The 13,739-nt window shown below is 37.1% G+C and overlaps 1 protein-coding gene across 4 annotated transcripts in view; it reads right to left on the reverse strand.

Moving 5' to 3' along the window:
• The window catches only part of PDE1A (phosphodiesterase 1A), a 386,812-nt gene that overhangs the window by 67,632 nt on the left and 305,441 nt on the right, over positions 1-13,739 (reverse strand). For all 4 annotated transcript variants that reach the window (XM_005675891.3, XM_013968481.2, XM_013968476.2 and 1 more), the window contains 2 exons: positions 10,836-10,936; positions 3,641-3,766 (listed from right to left, as the gene is read on the reverse strand). In XM_005675891.3, the coding sequence (XP_005675948.1) occupies positions 3,641-3,766; positions 10,836-10,936 (227 nt within the window). The remainder of the gene's footprint in view (positions 1-3,640; positions 3,767-10,835; positions 10,937-13,739) is intronic.

Here is a 13,739-nt window from a genome sequence, read left to right on the forward strand (position 1 = left end):
GAAATAGATATGCAAACAGAAAACCTACAAGTCTTTAAAAAGCTATCCATATTTTAATTCTTGGTGAAATAGGATTAAGGTTATACTAGCAAATGCATTTTTATAGCTTTTGGAAACAGTGTTGGATTTATTAAATTCTACCATATCATAAATCATATATAAGTCAACTCATAAATCATGTGATATTGCTTCAGGGAAGAAGCCAATTCTGACTCCATGCTGGAACTATCTCTTTTATTTGTTTTCTGTTGCTTTTGTTATTGTAATCATACAGAATGGTTTGCCTCAGAGAATCTTGCCCCAATGCCTGACTGTTAAACTAAAGTGCCTTTGCTCAAAACCCTGTCCACCTGTGGATGGCAGGAAGGAAGAAATTAACACATTCCCTGCCTGAGGTTTGCCATTCTAGGAGATGTTTGCAACGTTAATAGCCTTTGCACTTTGATTTCTCACCTCCCCTCACCTCTAGATATAAAAGAACCTGGCATCCAGACACCAATAAGATAGCTATTTTGAGGTGCTAGCCTTCCATCTTCTCTGTCTGCCTGCTCCCCAGTTAAAGTCTCTTCCTTGCCTCAACACCATCTCTAGGACTCATTGGCCTATTGTGCAGCAAACAGAGCCAGCTTGGACCCAGTAACAATATTCTGGTATTTGTTAAACAAATTTGGGAATTTCCTGGCAGTCCAGTTGTTAGGACTTGGTACACTTATTGCCAGGGTCACAGGTTCAATCCCTCAGGGAATTATGATCCCATAAGCTGCGTGGCATGGCCAAAAAAAAAAAAAATTATAAAACCATTCAATTAGGATGTTTTGTACAGTAAGCTACTTGTTTTGTACAGTAAGCTACTGTATAAAAATATAGAATATTATAGGAGCAAACTATAAGAATAAATAATAAAGATGTTAAAGAAAAAAGTGCAATAGAAAAATAACACATTGAAACAGCAACAGAATCAACTTAGAGAAGAAGACGGTTAATTCAAAGGAATAACAAAAATTAATAATGCAAATATAACCCCTGGGAAGGATAATCATTGATAAAGAAATAAATTAATATTCTAAATGGAAATAGTCAATCTCTGGGACCTTAGGAACCAAATCTGCACCTGCTTCTACCCTTGCCCTTCTATTTTCTACATACCCAACAGTGGTGCCTTTTATGATTAGATCCCAGGCTTCCTAGGTTGGTGACCCAACTGGGCTATGTTTCCTGTGGAATGAAATGTAAGACCTGAACTGGGTTCCCAAAACAAAATGCCTCTTTCCTCCCATGTTAGAGCTTTTTCTATGTCTGTAAAAATGAGCCCATATTTTTTCTGGCCTTGAAAATCCAGAAAATTTGAATATTTGAAAAAAAAACCATGGGAAATTAGGGCTTCTTTAAAACTCTAAATTAACCTCTTATTTCTTTATTTTAAGGCAGACCTTAATCCCATGTTACTTCTTTGGACATTTCCTTTCAGCTTGATTTAAACTAAAAAACAAACAAATCTTTGATGGTTGCATCTGAATAGGATTTTTTTCAGTACATTAACTGATTTAATGAGATCTTTGTTAAAGATAAAGGCTTTTTAAAAAATATAAGTAGGTCACAGAATACTAGGGATGTCAGTTCAGTTCACTCAGTTGTGGCCGACTTTTTGTGACCCCATGGACTGCAGGAAGCCAGCCCTCCCTATCCATCACCAACTCCCAGAGTTTACTCAAACTCATGTCCTTTGAGCTGGTGATGCCATCCAACCATCTCATCCTCTGTTGTCCCTTTCTCCTTCTGCCTTCAATCTTTCCCAGCATCAGGGTCTTTTCCAATGAGTCAGCTCTTCGCATCAGGTGGCCAAAGTATTGGAGTTTCAGCTTCAGCATCAGTCTTTCCAGTGAATATTCAGGACTGATCTCCTTTAGGATGGACTGGTTGGATTTCCTTGCAGTCCAAGGGACTCTCAAGAGTCTTCTCCAACACCACAGTTTAAAAGCATCAATTCTTCGGTGCTCAGCTTTCTTTATAGTCCAACTCTCATGTCCATACGTGACTACTGGAAAAACTATAGCCTTGACTAGATGGACCTTTGTTGACAAAGTAGTGTCTCTGCTTTTTAATATGCTGTCTAGGTTGGTCATAACTTTTCTTCCAAGGAGCAAGCATCTTCTAATTTCATGGCTGCAGTCACCATCTGCAGTGATTTTGTTGCCCCCTCAAAACTGTTGGAGCCCCCAAAACACCAAGGTGAAGGAATAGATCAAGATCATCATGGAGGATCTAGAATTAGTCCTGGGCAACCTGAAGGATGTAGCCAAGGAACTTAAGGAACATGTTTATAGTCTATTGATCACAGTTTTGTGTGGAGAGGAGATACCCCATGTCCAAGATCAGGAGCGGCAGCTGTGCTTTGCTGGACCAGTCATGAGGAGATACCCCATGTCCAAGGGCAAAGGAGAAACCTCAGCAAGACGTTAGGAAGGGGAATTCACGTTTAGAATCAAACTCCATTCCTGCCAGAGACGCTCAGAGGGCTCAAACAAACCTTGTGTGCACTGGGACCCAGAGATCCCACAAAGACTGAGACAGAACTATGTTTGATCATCTGCTGTGGAGGTATGGGTCAGCAGTGGACTGCCGCAGGGATGGGGGCTCTGGGTGCAGCAGACTTGGGTACGGCATAAGCCCTCTTGGAGGAGGTCACCATTAACCCCACCATAAAGCTACCTAGGGATGTACTTACATTAAAAAATCTCTATGTTTATCTGAAATTTATACTTAATTGTATGTCCTTTATTTTTATTTGATATATCTAGCAATCCTACAGTAAATGAAGGGGATAATGATGACCAGGAAATGTATGCTGAGTGGGAGGGGTACATCTTATTACTTTCTCCTACATGGCAATAAGCAATACCTTTTCATGTAAATTTCTTTTTTAAGAATACAGATGGTTTGGAGAAATATTTACGATTACCCTCTGCATCTAGGTCATTTTAGCATATTTGTAGCTTTTCCCCCAAATAGTGAATTTTTGTTTTTTAAAAAAGCTAATATCCACATATAAAAAAGTAACATATGAAGGAATCAGACACAAAAATTCTGAATTAATGTAAGACCACATATTGGTACAACTGAGCAAAACTCCATCCCAAGGAGGGCTCTCCTGGTGGCTCAGATGGTAAAGAATCAGTCTGCAATGCAGGAGAGGCAGGAGACGCAGGTTCGATCCTTAGATCAGGAAGATCCACTAAAGAAGATAATGGCTACTCCCTCCCCAATTCTTGCCTGGAGAAGTCCATGGAAGAGGAGCCTGGAGGCCACAGTTCATGTGGTCATAAAGAGTCAGACATGACTCAGTGACTAAGTATTTTAGCACCATTTCAAGGAGTATGTAATCATGTATCTTAAGGTGTTATGCAGTCTGTGGTCTTATGGATTGGTTATGATGCATATAGATGTTGAACTGGCCTTGAAATAGTTTAGCTCCATCTACAGAGCCTTGTTCCTGAATAGTCTTCCAGTACTAATCTTCCAGTCAAGGGGAATTTAGTTTGTTTTGTGATTAAAGGATTGACTTTCATCTGTTTTCTTCATGTTAAATCATATAACATTTTCCTTGAAATTAAATTTCCTCTATATTTCCTCTGAAACTCACCTCCAGTCATCTTTGGATAAATTTACCAGGACATTCATTTCTTCTTCTTGCATAAGTCGATAAGCTGCACTCACATGATGATTTTCAAGGACAGAGCGATCGTTATACAAAATGGCAACATCTGACCTAAGAAATAAAAGCAAAATGCCTACTAGAGGATTTCTTCAAATCTCATGAGTATCTATTGAAAATACCCAAGTCATAAGGCATAATAATATCCGTAAAAATCCAATAATTGAACATCTAAATTTACAGAGGTACTTAGTTTCCTTATTTTTTTAAACTGTATAACAATTTTAAAAAACAGACTTTATCTTTTACAGCAATTTTAGGATTAAGACAAAATTGAGCAGAATGTACAGAGATTTGCCATATACCCCTTGGTCCCACACAGGCATAGCCTCCCCCATTATTAACATTCCCAACCACAGAGGTACATTTATTAGAACTGATGAACCTACATTAAACATCATTATCAGAGACCATAGTTTCCATTAAGGGTTTACTCTTAGTGGTGTAAATTTTATGGGATTGGACTGATATATAATGACATATATCTATCATTAACATATTATACAGAGTATTTTCACTGCCCTAGAAATCCTTTGTGATCTGCCAATTCAGACTTCACTTCCCATCCCCTTAATACCTGGCAACCACTGTTTATCTTTTATTGTCTTCACAGTTTTGCCTTTTCCAGAATGTCATATGACTCTATGTAGCCTTTTCAGATTGGATTCTTATACCTTTTAGTATGCATGGAAGCTACCTTCATATCGTTTCATGGCTTGATAGTTCAATTCTTCTGAGCACTAACTAATATTACATTATTTAGGTATATCACAGTTTATTTATCCACTCAGCTGTTAAATGGCATATTAGTAGCTTTCAAGTTTTGGAAATTATTAATAAAGCTGCTATAAATATCCATGTGCAGGTTTTCATGTGTACATAAGTTTTCAGCTGCTTTGGATAAATACCAAGGAAAGTAATTATTAGCTCATATGGTGAGAATATATTTAGTTTCATAAGAAACTACCAAACTGTCTTCCAGTATGGTTGTACCATTTTGCATTCCCATCAGTAACGCCTGAGAGTTCCTGTTGATTAACATCTTCACTAGTGTTTGGTGTGTCAATGTTCTGGATTTTAGCCTTTCTAATAGATGTATAGTGATATCTCATTGTTTAATTTCCATATCCTTCAATTCAGTTCAGTCATTCAGTTGTGTCCGACTCTTTGCAACCTCATGAATTGCAGCATGCCAAACCTCCAAGTCCAACACTAACTCCCGGAGTGCACCCAAACTCATGTGCATTGAGTCGGTGATGCCATCCAGCCATCTCATCCTCTGTCGTCCCCTTCTTCTCCTTCTCCCAATCCCTCCCAGTATCAGGGTCTTCTCCAATGAGTCAACTCTTCACATGAGGTGGCCAAAGTATTGGAGTTTCAGCTTCAGCATCAGTCCTTCCAATGAACACCCAGGACTGGTCGCCTTTAGGATGGACTGGTTGGATCTCCTTGAAGTCCAAGGGACTCAAGAGTCTTTTCCAACACCACAGTTTAAAAGCATCAATTCTTTGGTGCTCAGCTTTCTTCACAGTCCAACTCTCACATCCATACATGACCACAGGAAAAACCACAGCCTTGACTAGACGGACCTTTGTTGGTAAAGTAATGTCTCTGCTTTTGAATATCCTATCCAGGTTGGTCATAACTACTCTTCCAAGGAGTAAGCGTCTTTTAATTTCATGGCTGCAGTCACCATCTGCAGTGATTTGGGAGCCCCCAGAAATAAAGTCTGACACTGTTTCCACTGTTTCCCCATCTATTTCCTATGAAGTGATGGGACCAGATGCCATGATCTTAAGTTTTCTGAAATTTGAGCTTTAAGCCAACTTTTTCACTCTCCTCTTTCACTTTCATCAAGAGGCGCTTTAGTTCCTCTTCACTTTCTGCCATAAGGGTGGTGTCATCTGCATATCTGAGGTTATTGATATTTCTCCCAGCAATCTTGATACCAGCTCGTGCTTATTCCATCCCAGCGTTTCTCATGATGTACTCTGCATAGAAGTTAAATAAGCAGTGTGACAATATACAATCTTGACACACTCCTTTTCCTATTTGGAACCAGTCTGTTGTTCCATGTCCAGCTCTAACCGTTGCTTCCTGACCTGCATACAGATTTCTCAAGAGGCAGGTCAGGTGGTCTGGTATTCCCATCTCTTTCAGAATTTTCCAGAGTTTATTATGATCCTCACAGTCAAAGGCTTTGGCATAGTCAATAAAGCAGAAGTAGATGTTTTTCTGGAACTTTCATGCTTTTTCCATGATCTAGTGGATGTTGGCAATTTGATCTCTGGTTCCTCTGCCTTTTCTACAACCAGCTTGAACATCTGGAAGTTCATGGTTCATGTATTGCTGAAGCCTGGCTTGGAGAATTTTGAGCATTACTTTACTAGCGGGTGAGATGAGTGCAATTGTGCGGTAGTTTGAGTGTTCTTTGGCATTGCCTTTCTTTGGGATTGGAATGAAAACTGACCTTTTCCAATCCTGTGGCCACTGCTGAGTTTTCCAACTTTGCTGGCATATTGAGTGCAGCACTGCAGCATCATCTTTCAGGATTTGAAACAGCTCAACTGGAATTCCATCACCTCCACTAGCTTTGTTCATAGTGATGCTTCCTAAGGCCCACTTGACTTCACATTCCAGGATGCCTGGCACTAGGTGAGTGATCATGCCATCATGATTATCTAGATCATGAAGATCTTTTTTGTACAGTGCATATCGCTCATGACATATAACATGGAGAATCTTTTCATATGCTAATTTGTCATCTGTGTATCTTCTTTGGTGAAGTGTCTGTTAAGGAGCATTTTTAAAATCAGGCAGTTTGTTTTCTTATTGTTGACTTTTATGAGTTTTTATGTTTTTTATAATAGGCTTTTATCATATGTACCTTTTGAACATATTTTCTCCTACTCTTTGGCTAATCTTGTAACTCTCTTGCTAGATCATCTAGATCTTCTCCTATGTTATTTTCTAGGAGTTTTAGAGTTTTTCATTTTACATTTAGGTCTATTATTCATCTTAAATTAATTTCTGTGAACAGTATAAGGTTTGTGTCTGGATTCTTTTTTTTCTTTTTTAATTTATGTGCCTGTCTAGTTGTTCCGGCACCATTTGTTGAAGAAACTATATTTGCTCCATTGTATTGCATTTGCTTCTTTGTTAAAGATCAAATTTAAAAGGAAATCTATTGGGAGGAGGTGATATATGCTATAGCTATCTGCATTAGCTATAGCTATAGCTGCAATAGCTATAGCTATTCCACTTTTATAATAGTTCTGGAAACAAAAGAGGAAGTAACTATTTTAGTGCCTAATAGGTCATTTCCTTTTAAATTTTATTATCAATAATGATAGCTCAATATACAGAAAACTGAACTAGGAACACATATATGCAATCCTTTTGAGAGAAAATTAAATATATTTTGTGTAAGTATCTTCACAAATTTGCTGAGATCATGGGAAAAACTGTGATTTGCAAATCACATATTTTGTATCATACAATCTTAGATTTAACCATGGCAGTTTTGTCAAGTTTATTGTATAGTATGGATATAAGTATCACTATTTCTTCCTTTCAGCAACAAGCAAAGATGTGTTTTTTAATCAGATTTAATTACAGCAAAGTCTATATGATTTTGTCTCATAAATCCAACAAGATGCTGAGAATACAGAATGGTTTTAATGTTTGAGATAATCTCTGACTGCTATGGAAAGAACAGAATTCTAAGCAATACTCAGTGTCCATGGTAACATGTTGCTTAGCATTTGCTTTTCACAAACAGGAAATTATCTCTATCTATTTACACTTTCAAGGATTTCTATGGCTTATAATGTGTGTTGAACTCAAATCTAGCCTTGCACCATGTTTTAAATTATTTTTCAGGCATTGTGCATTATCTCGTAAATAGGTTCCCATATTAGAAAAGCAACTCTAAATCCAAGTAACAAAGAATAATATAAAATAAAAATTATAATTATCAGTAACATAAGACCAATATATATTTGGACAAAATGTGAAGCCAATAGAGCTTCTAAAAGCACATCATATTGTTGCATCTGTGATCATTGCAACCTTTTTGTTCATAAAATGTTTAAGTTTCTGTAGCTTTATTCCATTAAATAATTGATTCTAATAGAAAATTTATAAGAAAATATATAAAATACTGGACCTTTCCCTCACTTTTTATACAAAGCTTCTTAATGTAAAATGGTGAAAAGCATATTCTTCCTCATCTTCCTCCTCCCTCGCCTCTTTCTCCTTCTCTTCTTCCTCCTTTTTCGCCATCTACTTTTCTTCTCTGCTGTCTAAAGTATAAGTAAGTTACGAATCTTCATCCAGTTGTAAATCAATGATAAAAGGAGAAAGCTAGGAATGATCATTTATACTGCTGCTGGAGGCCAGTCCATTGCCTTTACTTTTCAAAGCAGAAAGACTAAGAAATGTTTTTTTGGAAGCAAATCACTTGCTCCCTTCTCTAATTCCCAAAACTGTGACCCTACTCAGGGCCCAGCTCAGTAGTGAGCTGTCTTTAAAATCCCACTTATGGGATTTAGTGGATGTAGAAGAGCATTGCTAAGCAAAAATGATCTGCATAGTTTCCCTTTGATGTTTAACACAAATGAAAGCAAGGCATCTCTATATGCTACAAATGTGAGGTTAGTAACGTTCTTGCTGCACAACCAGACTTCAAGGTCTTCCTGGTCACTTCATGCTCTTTTAATCTGGGAGACTCTAGGGATAGACAGAATGCTTTCTCCAACATTTCACTGTCTGGATTCCAATTCTTCTGTCTCTGTTAAGGGGACATAATTTTCAAGTCCATCCATTGAAGGCTATAAAAGATCATGACTGTTATATGTCCATCTTTGGCCACAGGAGCAGAGTTACATTAAGTAGACTGGATTGAGAGCAAGTGTCCCTCATCTCGGTTCCTCAACCCTGCTACTGCCATCAGGTGACTATGTGCATATAGTTAGGTAATTTCCTCCTTTGAGATCTTTGTTTTCTCTTAGACTGTGAGGATTAGACCAGAGGGTATAGAATGTGGATCTCAGTCACTGTAGGGTCCCTTGAAGCTCTAAAATGCCAAGTATTTTAATGTCTCTATGCTCCCCACATAAAAACAACAAATTCCTATAGCTAGGAAGTCAGTTTAAAAAATATTGCTGTTAAAAAACTGCACAAAAAAAGACCACACAAAAATCTGCACATGAACATTTACATAAACTGTAAAATTTAGAAGAAACCAAGATATCCTTCGGTAGTTGAATAAGTGAACCCTGGGACATCCACACACTGGAATATTATTCAGTAATGAAAAGAAATGAGCTATCAGCTCATGAAAAGACATAAGAGGAACCTGAAATGCATATTGTTAAGTGGAAGAAACCAGTTTGAAAAGGCTTTATACTGTATTATTTCAACTATATGACATTTTGGAGAAGGCAAAACTGGAGACCTTAACAAGATCAGGGATTGCAGTGGTTAAAGCAGGAAGGAGGGAGGCTGGAATGAAACGATGAAGCACAGAGGACTTTTAGGGCAGTGAAACTACTATGGATGATACTGTACTAGCAGATACTTGGCGTTAGACATTTGCAAAGCTCATAAAATGTATAACACAAGCAGTAAACTGTAATGTAGGCTATGCATGCATGCCAAGGCACTTCCGTCGTGTCCGACTCTGTGACCCCATGGACAGTAGCCCATCAGGCTCTTCTGTCCACGGGATTCTCCAGGCAAGAATACTGGAGTGGGTTGCCATTTCCTTCTCCAAATGTAGGCTATAGATTTTAGCTAATAATAATGTATCAATATTGGTTCATCAGTTGTAACAACTGTACCATACCCAAGGTAGGATGTTAAAAACAGGTGAAACTGTGGGGTTGGGGAAGGAGCACATGGGAGCTCTGTACTTTCTGTTAAATTTTTATGTAAATCTAAATCTACTCTAGGAGCTAAAAATAAACAACAAAAAATAATTAAGCTTAGTTTTCCCTCAACAAGAAGAGAGCTCCAAAGTAGTTTCAGAGTGAAATCAGTCTCTTAATAACTTACATTCCATTTTAAGCATCTCTGACCAGTGGAAGACACAGAAATTCAGGATCCCGTGTATACAAGTGAATTGGATCCCGATGGTCCTGGACCAAATTCTGCCTCTGGAGCAATGAGATCTCTTTGCAACCAGAAAGAGCTTAAAGCCCTTTTCTATTAAGGTCTGAATGAGTTCCCCCAAATTATGTTTATAATCCTAACCCCAGTGCCTTAGAATGTGACTGCATTTGAAGCTAAGGCCTTTAAAGACGTAACTAATGTTAAAAGAGGTCATAAGGGTGGGGCCCTAATCCAATGTGACTGATGTCCTTGTAAGACCAGGAAGAGACCCCAAGGTATGCTCAAGCAAGAAAAAAGGTCACTGAGGACACAGCAAGAAGTCAGCCATCTGGAAGCCTAGGGGAGAGGCCTCAGAAAAAAACAAACTTGCTTACACTTTGATTTTGCATGTTTAGTCTTTAGGACCTTGAAAAAATGTCTGTTATTTAAACCACCCAAACTGTAGTATTGTGTGACAGTCTTAACCAACTAAGGCACCTCTACTCTGATATTTTGATTCTAATAACTACCATTATCACCACAATTAAAAATCCAATTTTCTAATTGTTTTTTTTTCTAATTATTTTAAATTTAACATTTCTTATTAACCTGGAAATAAGATTTCTCTTATTTTTAGATTTTTTTCCAAAATAAATTTTCATTGCTTTCAAATACATAATGACACTAAACTGATGCCTTGACATGAAATTGACATCAAATAAATGATGCAAGATTTGTTCCAGTGAATAAATGTCTGACTTGTGTGACAGTTTAACGTAAGTTCTGGGCAGAGAAAAACTATCTTATACATTTTTATGTTCTTTAAATTGCTAAATATGCCATCAAAAAATACAAGATTCTTGATAAATAAGAACTGACTGAAGTGTTTGTAGCTTAAGGCATTTTGCTAAAATCTATTAAATTCATTTTTTTAGACATCTTCATTATTATTTTGAAATCCTCTTAAAGAATAATACTCAGAAAAATAAATGTCAAATTTTAACTTAGAAAAGTTAATCCTTTACCTTACCTTGTCTGAATATGAAAATTGTTTGTAGTCCCTGTATGCTCATAGTCATGAATGGCAGCGGCAAAGACCATTGCTAAAATTTCCAGTTCAGTGAGCCAGTGCTATTAAATTAAGGAAAGATTCCATCACATCAAAAAATAGAGTCAATGTTGTCTGTCTACAGAAAGCTTCATTGCACACAGTATAAATCATTACATAAAATTCTTTTTATAAAGTTTAAATAGTTTTCCCTGTTTCATCTCCATTAACTGTACATAGTGGATGCTTCACAAGGTTGATGATTGTTTAATGACTTATAAGTTAAAAATCTAGACATTATAATTTTCCTTGTTAATTGGAAAAAATGATAATTTTATATCACTTAAAAGGTGAGCTCTAAATGAATTTTGAATTTACAGCCTTATCAATTTGGATTCCAATGAAATCATTTAGAGTTTAGTAATTTTTAACATATAACTCATACAATATTAAAATGTCTTTTAGCTCAACTTCTGTAGAAGAAGGTACTATGAGAAAAGAGATGAAAATGTTTACTTTGGTCATTAGAGAAACTGAACTTAAGTTTTATATTTAGAAATTTAGAAGAGTTTCCAAGAGTTTATCATTTACTCTTCATAATACGTCTATTTTATGACTATACAGTTAAACTTAATAGCAATGAAAGAGTAAAGGTTTTTCACATAAAATCCAGAGCACTGCTTCAAATACATTGATATTTTTTTGTTATCAATTGGATAGTTTAACAAACTTTCTCTACTGTTATAAGTTCATTTAGGTAATTCAATAGCTTGTTCACCACTCACATTTTGTGTAACACTTTAACTGCATGGTTCAATATGACAATCACATGTGACTACTTAAATTAAAAATAAGTAAAATTAAGTTCTCTTTTTCAGTCACAGTAGTCACGTGTCAATTGCTCAGTAGTGGCAAGTGGCTATCTTATAGAACAGTGCAGACAGAAAGCGTCTCTATCACTACAGAAGTTCTGTTGGAGAGCGCTCTAAGTGGGTAGTACTTGATGGCAGGAACGGAAGGTCCAAAATGACAGAACCTGCTCTTAATGATCTTATTCCATATACATGGAAAGGGCTTTGCACAAAGTAGCAGAAAAATACAACGTAAAGTACAGGCATACTTGATGAAAGCTCACAGAATAAAGGTGTAGATAGGACATCTATTTGGTGGCAGTGGATCTTGGATGAACGATGGACAAATATTGGTAGTTAAATGCAAGGTTGAGAACAGAGAGATTCTAAATAGAAAGAGTAAATGTGGAATGGTACTGTAGAGGCCTATATGGAAACTGCACTGCTAACAGGACAATTGTGTTGGAGAGCCAAATGAAGGAAGACTGAAAAGAGAAGGTGGCGTATGGGAAAGAGTCGATAGATTACCTTGATTAGAGCTGATGGATTAGGATTTTGAATAAAAGTCAGGGAGAAGCCACTGTAAGTCTATGAATCAAACAGCGGAGGTGACACTGTTGAGTTTCATGGTTGCCAAAAGGCACAGTCTTATTCATCTTTGCTTCTTTCATGTAAGACATCATGGTATTTGGCACATAGTAGGAACTTAACATTTGTCTGTTGAATTGAATTTCGCCAGTTTTAATATTAGGCGGAAGTAATAGGGAATGTTGGAAAGAGACTGTGCAATCGGGGAATTCTGGTTTTAAACCTGGCAAATAAGTTATTTACTCTCTCAGGCACAGTTTCCATGAAAAGAGAATTAGTGATCATCCCCCTGTGGACTTTAAAAGAAATTTAAAGTTGATATATGTGTTGCACCTATCACAAGTCTTATCATATAATAAATGCAGAATAAATGGCATTTTACTGAACTTATTACCTTAAATGGGCTTCCCTTGTGGCTCAGTTGGTAAAGAATCTACCTGCAATGCGGAGACCTGTGTTCAATCCCTGGGTTGGGAAGATCCTCTGGAGAAGTGAAAGCCTACCCACTTCAGTATTCTGGACTACAGAATTCCATGGACTATATATATAGACCATGGGGTCACAAAGAGTTGGACACAACTGAGGGACTTTCATTTCCTTAAATACACTGTTTAAGGTTTTGAATCTGGAAAATAATCTCATGGACGGAGGAGCCTGGTGGGCCGCAGTCCATGGGGTCACTAAGAGTCGGACATGACTGAGCGACTTCACTTTCACTTCTCCCTTTCATGTATTGGAGAAGGAAATGGCAACCCACTCTAGTGTTCTTGCCTGGAGAATCCAGGGACGGGGGAGCCTGGTGGGCTGCTGTCTATGGGGTCGCACAGAGTCGGACACAACTGAAGCGACTTAGCAGCAGCAGCAACATATCTCTACTGATTGCAATTCAAAAATAAATGCCTCACAGTTGGATGACTGAAGCAGAAATGATATTCAGAAATAAGGAGAGTTGATATAACCAGCTGCACTGTGTTTATAGGTTCATTTAATTGTGAGTCATTAAAAGGAAATGACATATTAAAGGCTTATGTTACAGGCTGAACTGGGACTGAGCCTCCAATGTCCCCATTGAGACTATGGAATTAAACACCATGAAATGAATAGCAATTTAAGTTAAACCAGATTTTGTAACCCCCAGAAATCCATTGCTTCATTAAAGAATATTGTTGTTAGAAAGAATATCACCCATCTTCTTAAATATTTCCTATTGGTTATATTAAAGGTTTATAGACTTACCTGTGATTTTTGAAAGCAACATTTTATATCTACTATGATAACAGAGACTATGAAGCTGCAATTGTAAAAAAATTAAATTAGGAAATCAGAGATAAATTTTAATTATAGATTATCTCAAAGTATTTAAAATTGTTATCTTCCTAGCTGTCAAAATTGATTATACATACGCTTCCTGTTTTTGGTCTTATTAATCTCTGCCTCCCATAAACAG

The sequence above is a fragment of the Capra hircus genome, chromosome 2 (assembly GCF_001704415.2).
Source record: "Capra hircus breed San Clemente chromosome 2, ASM170441v1, whole genome shotgun sequence".
In the NCBI taxonomy this organism is placed as follows: domain Eukaryota; kingdom Metazoa; phylum Chordata; class Mammalia; order Artiodactyla; family Bovidae; genus Capra; species Capra hircus.